Source organism: Rattus norvegicus, chromosome 7, assembly GCF_036323735.1.
Source record: "Rattus norvegicus strain BN/NHsdMcwi chromosome 7, GRCr8, whole genome shotgun sequence".
Taxonomy (NCBI): Eukaryota; Metazoa; Chordata; class Mammalia; order Rodentia; family Muridae; genus Rattus; species Rattus norvegicus.
In genome coordinates, this window is record NC_086025.1 from 23,386,931 (window position 1) to 23,407,570 (window position 20,640).

The 20,640-nt window shown below is 41.8% G+C and overlaps 1 protein-coding gene across 17 annotated transcripts in view; it reads left to right on the plus strand.

Annotated features, from left to right (window-relative positions):
* Positions 1–20,640, plus strand: part of C7h12orf42 (similar to human chromosome 12 open reading frame 42) — a 189,526-nt gene that overhangs the window by 35,684 nt on the left and 133,202 nt on the right. For 16 of the 17 annotated variants that reach the window (XR_005487476.2, XR_010053654.1, XR_005487477.2 and 13 more), the window contains one exon: positions 2,355–2,446. Coding sequence is in view for 13 of the 17 variants with exons in the window: in XM_017595193.3 (XP_017450682.1) it covers positions 2,375–2,446 (72 nt within the window). In the remaining 4 variants the exon portion in view is untranslated. Of the gene's footprint in view, positions 1–2,354; positions 2,447–13,561; positions 13,819–20,640 lie in introns of those variants that run through there. The other variant, XR_005487478.2, reaches the window with a different exon arrangement.

The window sequence follows — 20,640 nt, forward strand, 5'->3', positions numbered from 1 at the left end:
CCTGAGATAAGTAGAATTTAGAAACACGGATCTTTTGTTCTCTGAGGAGGAATGGATAGCTGTCGGATGTCTTGTTTGTCGTTACAATTAATGCCTTAGGTTAGTGTACCAAGTAATGGGTTTCATGTGAAAGATGCCTCCTAGCCAGGCATGGTGGAGCACGCCTTTAATCCGGCACTCGGGAGGCTTCAAGGGCAGACTGGTTTACACTGTGAGTCATAGTCCGAGCAATATTATATAACAAGACTTTGTCTCCAAAGCAAAACAAAGCACCCCCTCCCCCAGGGAAGAACAAACAGCGTCTATGAGAGCACGTTGTCTAGTCAGCAGTTCACGTACATAAGGCAAGCAACCCAATTATGTATAAACTCCTGTCAGTGGTTTAGAAGGGCAAATTTCCTAAGTACTCTTATGGGACTAGCATAACCTTGATAAAAAATGTAAAGATAATAAGGTGGTGGTAGGATGAATTTCACTCATGGTCACTGAAAAAAAAAATACTATGAGAGTAACACATTCCAGTTAGTGCTGATAAACACACCATGGCCATGAATGCTCGACTGGCTCAATGTCATAAACTTTGCTAGCACAATACCACATTAACAGGTAAAAAAATGCAAATGCGATCGTCTTAAAACCCTGAACAGAATTCACCATCTGCTCCTAGTTTAAAATAAAAAACAAGGATCTTATAAACTGCAAATAGAAGGGAGTCAGCTCAAATTTATAAAAAAAAAAAACCAAAAAAAAAAAAAAAAGAAAGAAAGAAAGATAAAGATGGTGCACATTGCACCTGAGCATGGGAACACATCAATTCTTTTAAAGATCAGAAAGAACAAAGAAAATCCGACCTGTGGGCAGACTGAATGTTTGTGGGCTTCATCCCTTGAGTGTGAGGCTCTACTGATCTCTCACTGCTACCCCCTCTGATTTCTTGTACCTCATTCTTTCCCTCCTGACTTATTTGACCCTTTGTAGCCAGTTTTAGATCTCGATTTCTGTGATAGAAATATCTTAAGATTCAAGTGTTAGAACTACAAATGAAGAATTATGTATCAAAAATGAACAACAGTAGAAAACATAGGAAATGATTGGAATATAGGGCTTGATACACACACACACACACACACACACACACACACACACACACACACACACGGTTTTTTAGACAGGGTTTTTCTGTGTTACAGAAAACCTGGAACTCACTCTGTAGACCAGGATGGCCTTGAACTTAGAGATCACTTAGAGATCTACTGGCCTTTTCCTCAGAAGCACTGAGATTAAAGGCATGCGCCACCATGCCTGTCTTCTAAGACATTTTAATTGACCAGAATGTTTCCCAATGTCCTGACCTTTTCCTGTGTACTTAGAACAGTTTGACAACCCTAGAATCTTCTAGAACCCACAGTGAGGGATACACAAGTATGGATTTACTAATATTTACTTCATAGTGAATCTGCTTTTGGGGAAAACAGCCATGCATACCACCATGGCTCCTTACATATTGGAGAAGCAAGCCAGTGCAGTAAGGCGAAAAACCTTAAAGGCATAGGTATTTGAAAGGAAGAAGGAAGGATAGCTGTGTGTATTAGCAAGATGTACAACTTCTTACCTTAAAGATCACCAGTATGGCCAGACACATATATAATTAGGCACTACTAGGAGCCTGGTTAGCTTGCATTTAAGATTACGATGAAAGAAAGAACAGCTTTCTCCTCAAAGGGGATAAGAAATGGTTTCATCTGGAACCAAATAAGAATGATATATGGTCTGGGAGCACTGATGTAGGTTACTTCATGGTTCATGTTTAAACACGGCACCAGTTTCTTGGGTCTGTAATAGTAGCGGAATAAAGTCATAAATTGAGGTGAGAAACTTTCCAAGCATTGCTGGAAATAAGAAAGCAGGGGAATTTCTACCAGAGACTCCATGCTGTCTGAGGATAGTCTCAGCCCTCTAAGTATATAACCTGTCCTAACAGCCCTGAGTATGTTAGGACACAAACAGAATTTTTTTTTTTCTCACAATTGAATTTCTATGCCCTGAAAATGATTTGAAAAAAAATACACACTCCTGCAATTCCAGTATTGGGGATTCTCTGAGTTTGAGGCCCAACATGACCACATCCTTTGTCAGAAAGGGGGGGGGGGAGATTGATTTCAATGCAAAAAATAAAACAAAATCAACAAATCCAAAAGAGCCCCAGCCTACAAACAGATAGCGTTACATTTTGGAAAAGTATAAAGTGTGTTATCAGAATTCATCATCAGGAAATAGCATGTTTTCGATAGAATGGTAGAGTGTCTTAAACGATCCTTCCATCACTATACCTGGTTCTTTGTCTGTTGTCACAGGAGATTAAAACCACAAATGGATGCATAAAGTGGCTCATGTGGAGGACGGGAGAGGCCTTCTGAATATTAGACTCTTGAAAAACAGGATGCAGGTAATGTGTGAAAGAAACTTTTCTCTCTTCTTCTTCTTCTTCTTCTTTTTTTTTTTTTTTGACCAGCAGGTTTGCTCCAGGTCAGCCATTTTGATTTTTGAATCCATGACATTGCTCTCATGGTGTGAAACATCCTGCTAGTTCCTATTGCCCGCAATGATGTGGGAAATATTCAAATGAGAGCATAATTGTGTGTGCCTTCAGAAAATACTTTTTCCCTCCAACTCTAGCCCTCAGGTCGGACATCTAACACTTTTGGGTTAAAAAATTTAGCCTAACAGTGTACTGGTCCTTCCCGGAGACTGTCCATTTCTCCATCTTTTCCGGTTTCTTGACCCTGCCAGAGCTTGGCTCCTGCAGCTTTTCCTCCTCCTCCTCCCAGCCAGCAGCCACAGGTTGAATCTCTCTTGAGTGGCTTTGCTCCAGTATCTTCTGCCTCGCCCTTCCACAGTTAAGGACCCTTGAGCTCTCCCAGGGTAATCCTGTCTCACAGTCCTTAACTAATTACAGTTGCAATTTTCCTTTGTGTCAGGAAGATACCGTTTAAAGACCGCGGCGTTAGTACCTAGAGGGGCAGAAGCGAACTTGCAAGCTTCACTTCCTGTTTCCTCAGCTTGTTCGACTCTGGCCATTTTGCTGCCCTCGAGCCTCTGTGCTCTCTGTCCCTCCTTGGCGTGGAATGGCTTTCACTCTTACACAGTTCATATACCTGCTCAGAGGGTCTTCAATGCACCATGTGTCTCTAACCTCACACTGCCCATCATTTTCTCCCTCTTCAGTCTGGGTCTCCTGCGGAAGGTGAGGTGTGGGCTAATTTTGCTTTCGTGTGTCACCTAGAACCTAATCAAATACTTAAACCGTAGGACGAATGAATCAATGTAATTTTGCACCTTAACATGCTGTGTTTTTCAGTAAGTTGGAGCGCAACAAAATGTTTTGTAAGGATGATCTACAACTCAGTACTAGAGAGGAAAGTGCATGTCAGAGAATCCTAGGTGCAAAATATCACACTTCTTTCCTGGTCTTTAAAGGCTGGGGTTCATGTTAATGCTGTAACCAGTAGCTTCTCAGAATCAGCTCCACATACAGGAGGGAGATGCTCTTCTTCTCTTACTGTGTTAGCACTGGCCTTTGCTGATTAACGCACACGAGCTGAGCTGGTATAAAATGTTCGTAATGACATGGCTTAGCGGTTAAGAGCACTGCCTGCTCTTCTAGAGAGCCTGGGTTCAAGTCCCAGCTCACCACTGTGTGTGACTCCAGTTCCAGGAATTCTGACACCTTCACACAGATACACATGCAGGAAAAATGCCAATGCACTTAAAATAAAAATAAACGATTAAAAAGTCTGTCCTTTAAAGAGAAGTATCAGCTTGGTTGTTGAAAGCCACGTTTCAGCTGTCCCAAGACAAGAGTGTCTGGGTTTGTAGTAGTTGTCTGTCTACTTATACAAGCCAAAGCTTGCTGGAAGATCAAGTCTTATGTCAAATTAGTTTATAGTAAAGACAAAAAAGATCCATTTTAACTTTTAATATTTGAACATTATGCTATGTGTCCTGTGTCCCTTCTTAGATTAGTCTCAGTCAATATATATCTCTTGGATTATATTCTTAGGAGCCAGATTTAGGGTGACACTCTATTTTATGTCCTTTTATAAATAGCCCATTACTTGATATTTTTGAGGACAAAGATTGCTAATGACAAAAATACCATCATTTGGGCTACCACTTGCAGAATACTGTGTGTCAGCTGCTAAATGCTTCATATATATACACATATATATATAGTATGCACATATATACATACATATACATATACATACATATACACATACATATATAGATACAGATTAAATATACACATACATACATACACATATATAAATATGTATAGATATAAATATAAACATGTATATACAGATGTACACATATATAAAATATACGTACCATACATGTGTATACATATACATATATATGCATGTACATATATATACATACATATATACATACACATACACATATACTATTTAATCTTTTCACCCCCTTGAGGTTTTGGAGCATTTCTTGTTTTGTCTACCCACCAAGAAAGTTCTTGTCACCCAGAGCTCATTTTAGGAAACTCTTTGCTTCCTCTAGTTTTGAGGATATAGCCCAGTTATGGTCTCTACTGTCTTGACTGTCAAGATGAACATGTGACCTAGACATGGGTGAACAGACATATCTCAGAGAAGTTATTTACATCTCAGGAATCAAACAGCTATTAAGTAGCCACACAGGGGGAATTTGCCTAGGACCCACTTAGCATGATTTCAACCACATTTCTGTCAACATGCTGTTCTGTGTCCTGATATCCCATAGTCATGATTGGTCAACCACTCTTCACATTCAGAACAGTTCTTGAAACCACAGCAGGGGAACACACACACCGCTTTTTTTTTTTAAATCAGGGTATGGCTTAGATATTTGTTGGTTTCACTTGATTATTTTTTGGTTATATGATCAGTGCTAGCACGCCGGGTGGGTTCCATTTTTTTCTGTGCTAACTGCAGTGGAATAGAGGTGGCCGTTTGGATGGAGCTCTGTGTTGAGAAGGTTCTAGCTACCTTCCATACTGCTGTGACCAAATGCTAGAGAAGAAGCGACTAAGAGGAGGAAGGCTTTGTTTCAGATTACAATTTGAGAAGATGCAGTCTGACATGACAGAGACGACGTGATAGCCAGAGCAGGAGGCAAGGTTGGTCACCATGCATTTGCTAGGTCGAATTGTTAGGAAGCAAAGACTGGACAGGAAGTGGATCTGGGGCTAATCATCCTCTCCAGGGCGGGGCTTCATCTCCTCAAGGTTGCACAGCCTCCTAAAACAGTGCCACCGGCTGGCAATCAAGAGCTCCCACATGTGAGCCCCTGGGAGACATTTCACATTCAAACCACAGCTGAAGACCCCTAGGCTAGCAGTAAAGGGAGGTAAGGAAACAAGTTATTAAATTGCATTCAAATACATTGGACTACATTTGGATTACATTTTGGAAATAGGAAATTCCATGTTTTTCTTTCCGGAGCATGCTGAACCAAGGACTTTTGTTCAGCTCGGAGTGTTTCTGTCATGAGCTCATCTGTGTGTGTGTCAAACTAAACTCAATAGCTTCTTCAGTTCAGGGCAAAGGCATCTTCTAACAACCTCTTTCTTTTACAACGTGCCCAGACAGTTACCCTATGACGATAGGAGCAGTGACATGATCTGAATTTAGATTCTGGTACTGAATCGTTTGTGGGGAATCACTCTTTTTTGGCAAGAGAGGTGCTAAATCAGAGTCACTCTGAAAAAAAAATTGTCATGTGCCGGCATTGTGGAACCTTTTTGAGCAATTGCATTTAGGTCTTGCATTTTGTTAGTTGGGGCTGTTCTATTTTCTCCATCTCTGGCCTGAGTTACTTAGCAATGGCCAGCTTAACTATGCGCCCACCATATTGTTTTGCATGTTTGACCAGAACATTGACAGATTAATAGGAAGGGTAAATAGCAACAACTACAGGGGCCCAGTGTGGGGCAGCAGGATTGACTGCTCTAGACTTGGTTGTGTTTGCTCAGAGGAAGCTGAAGCAAAAGCCTGCTGGGATGAGGTGAATCGGGTCATGGGCATTTGTTTCTCATCTCTATAGAAGACAATTGTCTTCTCAATGGAAGATGGCTTTTTCTGAGTCTACATGATTATACCGACAAGGAGGAGACATTTGCCATTGCAGGGTGCTGGCTAAATCTCACACAAATGAAAAGGCCACATGAAAACTTCAAACGGACTGAATTCCTCAGAGAATCCTTTTGACTTGCACTGAAGGAGAGAAACTCGAGAAAGTTTATCTTGAAGGTCTCTAAACCGTCACCTATGCTCCGTCTAGCCCCACTACTGAATGTTTAGAATTTCATGAAGTTTCAGAACGAGTCAGCCACCTTCCCTCCTCCTGAGCCACAAAGGTAGAGCCTTGGGTATCTGAGGGCATTTCTGTTGACTTTGCAAGCCCTGACTGAGGGGAAATCCATTTCGACTCAGATTTCTTCTCTGGGTTTATAGAGATGAGGTTATATTAGAAACCAAGGGAGGGGGAAGGGAATCTCCTTTGGGTAAACTTAACTAGAAGTGGTGGCTCAATTAAAGCTAAAAGTGTATTTCTGGTGGACCAATTCTTTGAGCATCTGTGATTTCGCATCTCAACACTAATCCAGTTCTTTCTGGTACAGCTTATTTCCAGTAAAAGTCGCTGAGAGTTTCCATGGAGAGTCTGATTAGTCACTCCTGGTCTGTCTGTTCCTGCCCCATTGTGTATGTGTGTACACACCCATTTGTGTGCACAGATAAATAAATCTTGCTTTAAATCTACTAGACACTCTTCTTGAGCTAGCAGGCGGGAAGGGGATGGGGTGACATTTGCAGCTTTTCCTTTCACCACTCTCTGCTTTGTGGTGTCTGAACAGATGCTGTTTTCTGACCCCCGTCTCACATTTGATCCTTTTTCTCTCTCTACTCTTTCTTCCTTTCCTCCTCCTCTCCGCACTCAAGGATAAGGAGCCGCACGGAAGCGTTGGAAGCGTTGTTTGTAATGGCGTCAGAAGAACAGTTTGGCTCTCATGCGCTTCTCAAACTGAAAAAAATGTCCCACTGAGAACTGTCTGTTCACGCCTCTGTCGAATAGCGTTTGTACCCGCCAGGTAGCAGAGTGAGTCAGTTATTCAGCAAAGGCGCCCACTGTAGTTTTCTTCTGCCCAGTTGAGTCTGGATTAGAGGTCAACGGAGACTCTCCCTCATGCCTGATATGTGAGCTGGGTTGCTTCAGAGAGTCTCTTCACTTGAAATCGTCACCCAGCATTTCTACCCACAGCCTTTTTATGTGCTGTAGACTTCTTCACAGTTTGCTGATCTCCAGATAAAGGGCTCTCTCTCTCTCTCAGGCCGTGGCTGACTCTGAGAAGAATTCTTCCCAAACAAGGAGCAAGCTTCATTGTCTTTAGTCACTTAGGGTGGAGTTAGAACACGCTGCATTGACATTCTACTTCTTTTTTTTTTTTTTTTTGTTATAGACTGATTTTTTTTTTTATTAACTTGAGTATTTCTTATATACATTTCGAGTGTTATTCCCTTTCCCGGTATCCGGGCAAACATCCCCCTCCCCCCTCCCCTTCCTTATGGGTGTTCCCCTCCCAACCCTCCCCCCATTGCCGCCCTCCCCCCACCAGTCTAGTTCACTGGGGGTTCAGTCTTAGCAGGACCCAGGGCTTCCCCTTCCACTGGTGCTCTTACTAGGATATTCATTGCTACCTATGAGGTCAGAGTCCAGGGTCAGTCCATATATAGTCTTTGGGTAGTGGCTTAGTCACTGGAAGCTCTGGTTGCTTGGCATTGTTGTACATATGGGGTCTCGAGCCCCTTCAAGCTCTTCCAGTTCTTTCTCTGATTCCTTCAACGGGGGTCCTATTCTCAGTTCAGTGGTTTGCTGCTGGCATTCGTCTCTGTATTTGCTGTATTCTGGCTGTGTCTCTCAGGAGCGATCTACATCCGGCTCCTGTCTGTCTGCACTTCTTTGCTTCATCCATCTTGTCTAATTGGGTGGCTGTATATGTATGGGCCACATGTGGGGCAGGCTCTGAATGGGTGTTCCTTCAGTCTCTGTTTTAATCTTTGCCTCTCTCTTCCCTGCCAAGGGTATTCTTGTTCCCCTTTTAAAGAAGGAGTGAAGCATTCACATTTTGATCATCCGTCTTGAGTTTCATTTGTTCTAGGCATCTAGGGTAATTCAAGCATTTGGGCTAATAGTCACTTATCAATGAGTGCATACCATGTATGTCTTTCTGTGATTGGGTTAGCTCACTCAGGATGATGTTTTCCAGTTCCAACCATTTGCCTACGAATTTCAAAAGTCGTTATTTTTGATAGCTGAGTAATATTCCATTGTGTAGATGTACCACATTTTCTGTATCCATTCCTCTGTTGAAGGCCATCTGGGTTCTTTCCAGCTTCTGGCTATTATAAATAAGGCTGCTATGAACTTAGAGGAGCACGTGACTTTTTTATATGTTGGGGCATCTTTTTGGGTATATGCCCAAGAGAGGTATAGCTGGATCCTTAGGCAGTTCAATGTCCATTTTCTGAGGAACCCCCAGACTGATTTCCAGAATGGTTGTACCAGTCTGCAATCCCACCCACAATGTTGGAGTGTTCCTCTTTCTCCACATCCTCGCCAGCATCTGTTGTCCCCTGAGTTTTTGATCTTAGCCATTCTCACTGGTGTGAGGTGAAATCTCAGGGTTGTTTTGATTTGCATTTCCCTTATGACTAAAGATGTTGAACATTTCTTTAGGTGTTTCTCAGCCATTTGGCATTCCTCAGCTGTGAATTCTTTGTTTAGCTCTGAACCCCATTTTTTAATAGGGTTATTTGTTTCCCTACGGTCTAACTTCTTGAGTTCTTTGTATATTTTGGATATAAGGCCTCTATCTGTTGTAGGATTGGTAAAGATCTTTTCCCAATCTGTTGGTTGCCGTTTTGTCCTAACCACCGTGTCCTTTGCCTTACAGAAGCTTTGCAGTTTTATGAGATCCCATTTGTCAATTCTTGATCTTAGAGCGTAAGCCATTGGTGTTTTGTTTAGGAAATTTTTTCCAGTGCCCATGTGTTCCAGATGCTTCCCCAGTTTTTCTTCTATTAGTTTGAGTGTGTCTGGGTTGATGTGGAGGTCCTTGATCCACTTGGACTTAAGCTTTGTACAGGGTGATAAGCATGGATCGATCTGCATTCTTCTACATGTTGACCTCCAGTTGAACCTGCACCATTTGCTGAAAATGCTATCTTTTTTCCATTTGATGGTTTTGGCTCATTTGTCAAAAATCAAGTGACCATAGGTGTGTGGGTTCATTTCTGGGTCTTCAATTCTATTCCATTGGTCTATCTGTCTGTCTCTGTACCAATACCATGCAGTTTTTATCACTATTGCTCTGTAATACTGCTTGAGTTCAGGGATAGTGATCCCCCCTGAAGTCCTTTTATTGTTGAGGATAGCTTTAGCTATCCTGGGTTTTTTGTTATTCCAGATGAATTTGCAAATTGTTCTGTCTAACTCTTTGAAGAATTGGATTGGTATTTTGATGGGGATTGCATTGAATCTGTAGATCGCTTTTGGTAAAATGGCCATTTTTACTATATTAATCCTGCCAATCCATGAGCATGGGAGATCTTTCCATCTTCTGAGGTCTTCTTCAATTTCTTTCCTCAGTGTCTTGAAGTTCTTATTGTACAGATCTTTTACTTGCTTGGTTAAAGTCACACCGAGGTACTTTATATTATTTGGGTCTATTATGAAGGGTGTCGTTTCCCTAATTTCTTTCTCGGCTTGTTTCTCTTTTGTATAGAGGAAGGCAACTGATTTATTTGAGTTAATTTTATACCCAGCCACTTTGCTGAAGTTGTTTATCAGCTTTAGTAGTTCTCTGGTGGAACGTTTGGGATCACTTAAATATACTATCATAACATCTGCAAATAGTGATATTTTGACTTCTTCTTTTCCGATCTGTATCCCCTTGACCTCCTTTTGTTGTCTGATTGCTCTGGCTAGAACTTCAAGAACTATATTGAATAAGTAGGGAGAGAGTGGGCAGCCTTGTCTAGTCCCTGATTTTAGTGGGATTGCTTCAAGTTTCTCTCCATTTAGTTTAATGTTAGCAACTGGTTTGCTGTATATGGCTTTTACTATGTTCAGGTATGGGCCTTGAATTCCTATTCTTTCCAGGACTTTTATCATGAAGGGGTGTTGAATTTTGTCAAATGCTTTCTCAGCGTCTAATGAAATGATCATGTGGTTTTGTTCTTTCAGTTTGTTTATACAATGGATCACGTTGATGGTTTTCCGTATATTAAACCATCCCTGCATGTGTGGGATGAAGCCTACTTGGTCATGGTGGATGATTGTTTTGATGTGCTCTTGGATTCGGTTTGCCAGAATTTTGTTGAGTATTTTTGCGTCGATATTCATAAGGGAAATTGGTCTGAAGTTCTCTTTCTTTGTTGTGTCTTTGTGTGGTTTAGGTATAAGAGTAATTGTGGCTTCGTAGAAGGTATTCGGTAGTGATCCATCTGTTTCAATTTTGTGGAATAGTTTGGATAATATTGGTATGAGGTCTTCTATGAAGGTTTGATAGAATTCTGCACTAAACCCGTCTGGACCTGGGCTCTTTTTGGTTGGGAGACCTTTAATGACTGCTTCTATCTCCTTAGGAGTTATGGGGTTGTTTAACTGGTTTATCTGTTCCTGATTTAACTTCGGTACCTGGTATCTGTCTAGGAAATTGTCCATTTCCTGAAGATTTTCAAGTTTTGTTGAATATAGGTTTTTATAGTAAGATCTGATGATTTTTTGAATTTCCTCTGAATCTGTTGTTATGTCTCCCTTTTCATTTCTGATTTTGTTAATTTGGACGCACTCTCTGTGTCCTCTCGTTAGTCTGGCTAAGGGTTTGTCCATCTTGTTGATTTTCTCAAAGAACCAACTTTTGGTTCTGTTGATTCTTTCTATGGTCCTTTTTGTTTCTACTTGGTTGATTTCAGCTCTGAGTTTGATTATTTCCTGCCTTCTACTCCTCCTGGGTGTATTTGCTTCTTTTTGTTCTAGAGCTTTTAGGTGTGCTGTCAAGCTGGTGACATATGCTCTTTCCTGTTTCTTTCTGCAGGCACTCAGCGCTATGAGTTTTCCTCTTAGCACAGCTTTCATTGTGTCCCATAAGTTTGGGTATGTTGTACCTTCATTTTCATTAAATTCTAAAAAGTTTTTAATGTCTTTCTTTATTTCTTCCTTGACCAGGTTATCATTGAGTAGAGCATTGTTCAATTTCCAAGTATATGTGGGCATTCTTCCTTGATTGTTATTGAAGACCAGTTTTAGGGCGTGGTGGTCCGATAGCACGCATGGGATTATTTCTTTCTGTACCTGTTGAGGCCCGTTTTTTGACCAATTATATGGTCAATTTTGGAGAAAGTACCATGAGGAGCTGAGAAGAAGTTATATCCTTTTGCTTTAGGATAGAATGTTCTATAATTATCCGTTAAGTCCATTTGGCTCATGACTTCTCTTAGTCTGTCTACATCTCTGTTCAATTTCTGTTTCCATGATCTGTCCATTGATGAGAGTGGGGTGTTGAAATCTCCCACTATTATTGTGTGAGGTGCAATGTGTGTTTTGAGCTTTAGTAAGGTTTCTTTTACATATGTAGGTGCCCTTGTATTTGGGGCATAGATATTTAGGATTGAGAGTTCATCTTGGTGGATTTTTCCTTTGATGAATATGAAGTGTCCTTCCTTATCTTTTTTGATGACTTTTAGTTGAAAATTGATTTTATTTGATATTAGAATGGCTACTCCAGCTTGCTTCTTCTGACCATTTGCTTGGAATTGTTTTCCAGCCTTTCACTCTGAGGTAATGTCTGTCTTTGTCTCTGAGGTGTGTTTCCTGTAGGCAGCAGAATGCAGGGTCCTCATTGCGTATCCAGTTTGTTAATCTATGTCTTTTTATTGGGGAGTTGAGGCCATTGATATTGAGAGATATTAAGGAATAGTGATTATTGCTTCCTGTTATATTCATATTTGGATGTGAGGTTATGTTTGTGTGCTTTCATTCTCCTTGTTTTGTTGCCAAGACGATTAGTTTCTTGCTTCTTCTAGGGTATAGCTTGCCTCCTTATGTTGGGCTTTACCCTTTATTATCCTTTGTAGTGCTGGATTTGTAGAAAGATATTGTGTAAATTTGGTTTTGTCATGGAATATCTTGGTTTCTCCATCTATGTTAATGGAGAGTTTTGCAGGATACAGTAACCTGGGCTGGTATTTGTGTTCTCTTAGGGTCTGTATGACATCTGTCCAGGATCTTCTGGCCTTCATAGTTTCTGGCGAGAAGTCTGGTGTGATTCTGATAGGTCTGCCTTTATATGTTACTTGACCTTTTTTCCTTACTGCTTTTAATAGTCTTTCTTTATGTTGTGCGTTTGGTGTTTTGACTATTATGTGACAGGAGATGTTTCTTTTCTGGTCCAATCTATTTGGAGTTCTGTAGGCTTCTTGTATGCCTATGGGTATCTCTTTTTTTAGGTTAGGGAAGTTTTCTTCTATGATTTTGTTGAAGATATTTACTGGTCCTTTGAGCTGGGAGTCTTCCCTCTCTTCTTTTTTTTTTTTTATTTAGAGAATACTTTATTAGTTTTTGTAATCAAACCCACGTATATAAGACCTTACATATTTAATACAGTGTGTTACCCCTGTACAAATGGAAAAAACTTAAGTTCAACATTTCTAGACCAATATGGCTGTTAATTTCTGTACAGTGCCAACTCAACACAGTAAACGGGGATACTTTTTTCGAAGGTTGACAGCACAGGTAAAGTTTCAAAAAATTCAAATTATATATCTGTATATATATATTTATATTTATATAAAAAGACCAATAATAGCAGTGTGTTATGCATCAACAGCAGCAACAGCTTTTCCAGGTTCTGCAGTCATCTGAACAAAACTGTAGAGACATCCAGCACACTCCATTAAAAAAAAAAAGTAAAAAAAACAAAACCCGAGAAAACAGCACAGTTCTGTTACTCTTGTGGTACCTGGCACCATTTTTTTTTTAAATTAGCTTCTCAATCATCATCTGGAAAGAAAACATTCTGAGCAACATCATCAAAAACAGCTCTGATAAAGCACGGTCACTACTACGTATCATAAAGCAGGTACAAGCTATTTTACATCCACAGAGGTATGATACAGTACTGTCCTACCTCTATAATACTAGAGGATACAATTTAAAAGGCATTATTTGAGACTTGATTCTACTTTTCCAGCAGAGGGCCCAAAGGATGGTGTGACACAGCTTTGTAAAGAAACATACTCTAGACAGGATTTCCTTTCACTAGTGGCACACTTCTAAGGATTCATTCTCTCCATGAATGTCAGCTAAAACCGTTATTAAAAAAATGAAATATCCCTAGAACAAAACCGTATAACCACCGGATTCACATGAAGATGACCTAGTGGAGACAAGCTGGACCTCACCTTACCAACAAGCTATCAAATCTGTTATGTTTAAACAGTGAGACCTCCAAGGAAGGAGATGCCAAGTAGTGCTTCAAAGCTTCGGACCACAATCAAACACAGCATCCTTTTCAACAGAAGCAGAAGCTCATCTGAATATGCTCATGGATGCTGACATCAACATTTAATCATCTCCTCACTCATCCAGGAAGAGGGGGAGATCAGTTACTACTGTACTTTAATGTGTTCAACCAAATCACCATATTACAAAAATAGCAAGCTGCCATAATAAAAAATAAGGCTCCTCTATCCAGCACCAGATAGCATCATTTTACTTTCAAGCCTAGAAATTGCACACTTGTATATAAACCAACCGAAGATGAGGATTGAGAGTTCATCTTGGTGGATTTTTCCTTTGATGAATATGAAGTGTCCTTCCTTATCTTTTTTGATGACTTTTAATTGAAAATTGATTTTATTTGATATTAGAATGGCTACTCCAGCTTGCTTCTTCTGACCATTTGCTTGGAAAGTTGTTTTCCAGCCTTTCACTCTGAGGTAGTGTCTGTCTTTGTCTCTGAGGTGTGTTTCCTGTAGGCAGCAGAATGCAGGGTCCTCATTGCGTATCCAGTTTGTTAATCTATGTCTTTTTATTGGGGAGTTGAGGCCATTGATATTGAGAGATATTAAGGAATAGTGATTATTGCTTCCTGTTATATTCATATTTGGATGTGAGGTTATGTTTGTGTGCTTTCATTCTCCTTGTTTTGTTGCCAAGACGATTAGTTTCTTGCTTCTTCTAGGGTATAGCTTGCCTCCTTATGTTGGGCTTTACCCTTTATTATCCTTTGTAGTGCTGGATTTGTAGAAAGATATTGTGTAAATTTGGTTTTGTCATGGAATATCTTGGTTTCTCCATCTATGTTAATGGAGAGTTTTGCAGGATACAGTAACCTGGGCTGGCATTTGTGTTCTCTTAGGGTCTGTATGACATCTGTCCAGGATCTTCTGGCCTTCATAGTTTCTGGCGAAAAGTCTGGTGTGATTCTGATAGGTCTGCCTTTATATGTTACTTGACCTTTTTCCCTTACTGCTTTTAATATTCTTTCTTTATTTTGTGCGTTTGGTGTTTTGACAATTATGTGACGGGAGGTGTTTCTTTTCTGGTCCAATCTATTTGGAGTTCTGTAGGCTTCTTGTATGCCTATGGGTATCTCTTTTTTTAGGTTAGGGAAGTTTTCTTCTATGATTTTGTTGAAGATATTTACTGGTCCTTTGAGCTGGGAGTCTTCACTCTCTTCTATACCTATTATCCTTAGGTTTGATCTTCTCATTGAGTCCTGGATTTCCTGTATGTTTTGGACCAGTAGCTTTTTCCGATTTACATTATCTTTGACAGTTGAGTCAATGATTTCTATGGAATCTTCTGCTCCCGAGATTCTCTCTTCCATCTCTTGTATTCTGTTGGTGAAGCTTGTATCTACAGCTCCTTGTCTTTTCTTTTGATTTTCTATGTCCAGGGTTGTTTCCATGTGTTCTTTCTTGATTGCTTCTATTTCCATTTTTAATTCCTTCAACTGTTTGATTGTGTTTTCCTGGAATTCTTTCAGGGATTTTTGCGATTCCTCTCTGTAGGCTTCTACTTGTTCTCTAAGGGAGTTCTTTATGTCTTTCTTGAAGTCCTCCAGCATCATGATCAAATATGATTTTGAAACTAGATCTTGCTTTTCTGGTGTGTTTGGATATTCAGTGTTTGCTTTGGTGGGAGAATTGGGCTCCGATGATGCCATGTAGTCTTGGTTTCTGTTGCTTGGGTTCCTGCGCTTGCCTCTCGCCATCAGATTGTCTCTAGTGTTACTTTGTTCTGCTATTTCTGACCGTGGCTAGACTGTCCTATAAGCCTGTGTGTCAGGAGTGCTGTAGACCTGTTTTCCTGTTTTCTTTCAGCCAGTTATGGGGACAGAGTGTTCTGCTTTCGGGCGTGTAGTTTTTCCTCTCTACAGGTCTTCAGCTGTTCCTGTGGGCCTGTGTCTTGAGTTCACCAGGCAGGTTTCTTGCAGGGGAAAAGTTGGTCCTACCTGTGGTTCCAAGGCTCAAGTTTGCTCGTGGGGTACTGCCTAAGTCCTCTCCGCGGAGGCAGCAACCGGGAAGATCTGCGCCGCTCTTTCCGGGAGCCTCCGTGCACCAGGGTTCCAGATGGCGTTTGGTGTTTTCCTCTGGCGTCTGGATGTGCACAGAGTGCAGTCTCTTCTGGTTTCCCAGGCGTGTCCGCCTCTCTGAAGGTTTAGCTCTCCCTCCCACGGGATTTGGGTGCAGAGAACTGTTTATCCGGTCTGTTTCCTTCAGGTTCTGGCGGTGTCTCCGACATTCTACTTCTTATGGCCACCAGAAGCCTCCCCGGGTTCGAGGGAAGGGGACAAAGATGGCTCCTTTTCCTTACAAAGAACTCGGGGCCTTGCTCTACAATTACAGGAGGGTTTGAGAGGGAAGAATTTTCGAAGACTTTGGAGTGTCAGTGGGGCACACATGTTGCTAAATGCCTTTTCTACCTTTCTGTATGTCCCCCCATTTTAAAGCAGGTTTTAATCCCACTGAAAACCTCTAGGAACCCTGGAGTGGGTGAGAAATGAAAGACTTGGGCCTAGGCAGATAGTTTGTCCTTGGGCCAATTGCATTCTCTTTGCGGGCACTTATGTTTCCTAATGGCCCCTTTCGTACATGGGCCGAATATATGCGCAAACTGAACTATTCATAGTGTATGTCATAATCATAAACCAGAGCAAGTGACTTTAGGTAACTAATGGTACTTGCTTAATCATCACCGACTCAACTTTCTACATTGGCAGAAGTGTGTAGTAAGTGTTCTGTGCCGCTGCTGAGCTTACGACCGGCTGCTGGGTTCTTCTGAGGAGCCATCCGACTTGACTTTGTGCATTAGATGTACTGATGGACTACTCTGAGTCTATCTCAAACTCGGATTTAGGTTACGAGGTCAGGAGTTCTGTACGGCGCTCTTTACTGCAGTGCTATTTGTTACTACCCAATAATGGGAACCAGCTACAGTCTCCGATAATAGAACGTTCTATAACCTACAGCACACGTGGACAATGAGGCTCAAGGTTCTCTAAAAACATGTTTGTGTATAATTTGCATTAAGTTAAATATGTAAAAAATTAAAGCCTAGAGGAAGAATCTTCAATCAGATAATCTTAATGCCCTTTGGGAGGGATGTTTTTCTTTTCTTTTTATTAAAAAAGATTTATTTTATTTTTAAAGGGTATGTGCACATGTCTGCATCTCTCTCTGTGTGTGTATGTGTGTCTGTGTATGTTTCTCTGTGTGTATGCGTGTCCCCCCCCCCCATGCTGCCTGTGTCAGAAGAGGTCATTGGATCCCCCTAGGGCTGGAGTTCCAAGGTCTTCTTACGATCCGTATGTTATTATAACTACTGAGACACCTCTGCAGCTTCACCTTCCTGCTCTTTAAAACTCTTAATGTGCATTATGTGTGTGATCCTCACAGTCAGGAAAGGAGTTGCCTTACATCACAATGTCTTCTTAGTACCTTGTCCGAAAGGAGGCCCAGCAGGCTATGCTTTCCTGAGTTCTATTCACCCAACACTAGTAGCTGCTGTCCTGTGGTTGGTCGGCACTCCATCCCTGATCCCTCTGATTCCAACAGTGATTCTCATGCTGAGGGCAGGCTTTGAGATGGTAGAGTGGATGGGGCTGAGAAGGACAAAGGCATCTGGGAGCTCTGGTCTGATTTTCCAGCGGCTGTGGGAGCTTGAAGGTGTAAGGCAGCCTCGGGCCTCTGTGTGGCCTCCCGCTTAAAGACCTCAAGGCCGCAGGCTGTTAAGTGGATCTTATTTAAGTAAACTGCCTTGCTTTGCAAGAACATTTAAGAACTACCGTGAAAGTGCTGCCATCCACAGCACAAACGTCTTTCAAAAGGCTTATTTCAGTGTGGGCTTTCGGTCTCACTCAAGACTCGCCTGTATGCTTTACAGAAACCACAAACGGAACTTGGACTCTCTAGATAATTTTCTCTTAGGGTGCTTGATCTGTCACCTCCTCCTTCACCCCACATCCCCATAGGGTTTGCCCTGGATCCAAACCCGTCTAAGATTCCCCTGAAGTGAGAGAGCATTGCAAAGTGGCTTCCACCTCTTGAACCTTAAAAATGGAAGAGATTGCCATTTAATTAAGAGGAAGATAAATGTAAAACTCGGATCCAGGGAAGGACTGCAGGCTACAAATTGTCGGTAATTTGCGTTAAGACGTTTACTTATTCGATTGCCATCCGTGGATTCAATAATCGCATGCCTTATCGCTTGCGAATCTGGACGGTAAATAGCCTTGTTGGCTCCCCTGAAAACAGGAAAAGGTTAGCTTTTCGTATTGTTTGTTTATTATATCTAATCATTTGAAGGGAGGTGCAAAAAAAAAAAAAAAACAAACCAGGAAGTGACAACCTTTGTTAAATAATAATGGCACTTGGTATAACTACTTAGTACAAGGACTTGATGGATTAGGGTCCATTCTCCTGACCCCGTAAGGTGCTTTCCAAGGCATAGGCTATGAAATATGACTTTTGTCTTTGTTAAACTTGGTGTTGTTGTAGATTATCTTTTGAAACAGATAGACCTGTTTAAAAGTCAGTCGGTGTCCCAGTAGAGAAGGATCTAGCTTTCTTGGAATCTTTTTTAATGTATAGATGGTATCAGAGACAAGTGGTGCCTCCAGAGGGCTTCCGGATTCTTCTGTCCCAGAATCAGGAATTGGACAGAGATTCCTCGATTGGTAGCAGTGATGTTTGCACAGCATGGCCTTTTCAGACATAGTCTATCAGTATATGTGGTATTTCTACATGCATCCCATGTTGCCCTGGCCTCTTAGATTCCATCCAGAGTTGTGCATTTTGATATTATAATGAGCCCCAGGTTGCCTTCAGGCACTCTGGAGTACTCCTGAGCCAGTGGCTCCAAGGCTCCAGACAGTTCTAGTTGGCCTCAGCTGGCAATGGGGATTCCCTCTTCTTTGCCAACTACTTTTCTTCATATACTGATTTCGTGGCCTTTGTTATAGGGTCTTATGGAACTCATTTGACATTAGTCTTCTGGCCCACATATAGCGCAGTGCTCAAGCTGACGGTTAAATACTTAAGACAGAGAAAAAGAGAAAGGTCTCTGCCAAAATATAGAATGCAATCCCAAGCTCAAATCTGCTAAAATTTCCAGGACATTGTCTTTATTAGTGATATGTTAGGGAGTTACAAAGCAGGAGGACTTGGTCTCAGCACACACACAGCCCACTGTCATTAAAAAGCAAATATTTTGAATTATATATGGCAATGGGGGTGTCGTGGTCTTGTTAAGGCTTAGAGCTTCAAATCTCCTCCTCTTGTACTGTTCGAATGAGGCGTGTTTGGGCCCTAAGGCCCAAAAGACCCAAGAGGCAACATAGTAGAGACTGTTGGGGGACATGTAGAAGAGAATCCCTTGTGTATAGTTGTCTTTGTGGGACAAAGAGTGACCCTTAAATTGAACTAGCGCCTGAAAGTTCCACAGAGGAAACAGGGACCCTGATAGAAATGCTCAGCACCCCCCAACACTATGGAGGCATGTTTCAGTGGGCCCAGCAACTTATTTATTTGATGTACTGTGCGTTTATATGTGTGAACACATGCAGGGAGGGGCACATGGACATATGTGCCTAGATGTGGAGGCCAGAGGCCAACACTGGTGTCTCTTTCTTAGATGTTCTTTGCCTTGTTCTTTTGAGACAGGTTCTCACCTTGAGCCTGGAACTCACTGATTTGGGCAGGTCAGGATGGCCAGCAAGCCCTAGGCATCTGCCTATTTTGGCTTCCCTGGCGCTGGAATACTGCCACACCTTTAAATATTCCGTCTGTCTGTCTGTCCTATCTGTATGTCTGTCTATCTATCTATCTATCTATCTATCTATCTATCTATCTATCTATCTAATCTATTATTTTAACATCAGTGATTTGAACTCATATATTCATGCTTGTACAGCAAACATCTCCCAGCCCTGCAGCTGAGGTGGTTTTGTTTTTGTTTATTCCTTGATTTTTTTATTTAACTTTTTCTGAATTTCACATCATACACCCAAGTCCTTCTCATCTCCCCATCTTTTTGTACCTCTTTCTGCCTTGTAATCTCCTCCACAACAGAAAAAAAAATCTTGGGGAAGCTGTAGTGTGTCACAGAGTGTCCCACAGCACACCCTTTTGTCCACACTTCTTTACTTGCAAACGTTCATTGCAGTGAGTCACTGGTCTGGTTTAAGGCATCTGGCTACTTTATTGATACTAGCTCCTCACTGGACTCCTCTCAGGTATCCTGTTGTTATCCTGTGTCATGGAGATCCTGACACTTTGGATCTGTAAGACCAACCCCTTCATTGTGCTCCGTGAGTTTATAGATAGGGAAGAAGTTGGGATGGGCCAACTCAATGTCCTGGATCTGTGTCTGGATGGTATAGCTGAGCTGGTTAGGCCATCAGCTCTCCTGCACCCACACCACCAGGGCTAATCTCCAGCACTGCCTCAGCCAGCTCATCTAATGTTGCAGCCAACAAAGGGTAGAGCCAAATCCCCAGGTCTCAGGCCCCAGGCTCATGCTAGCAGGGCCGGTTTTATTGTGTTCCCAGTAGAGGTGCAGGGCCAACTCTTGCTGCAGCTGGTGAGGGGCAGGGTCTGCTCCTCTATTCTGTTCTTATAACCTCAGTGCCAGCTCTCCAGCCTGCCATAGATGGCGAAGGGCAAGGGGAGAGGGCATCTCTCTTTTGCGCATGACACTACTCAGCAGACAAGCTGTGGGGCCAGGTCTCCCACAGTCATGCCCTCATGCTGGCTCGCCCATACCTCCACCACCATGGTCAGCTCTATGGTTACAGCTGAGGTTCTAATAAACCCTGCCCACTGCTATTTAATGCATTGCATTCAAAGTCAGACTCCGAGGGCAGCAAACGTTATCTTAGTTTCTGAGGGGCTAGATGTTGGCTAGTGCTTCTGCTATTTCAAACCGGTTTTTATCATGGATCCTCCTTCAGGTTTGGGGGTCCTGCACACAGCTGCTTGTTTATTCTAGTGTGAAGTGGGGGGAGAAACCTTG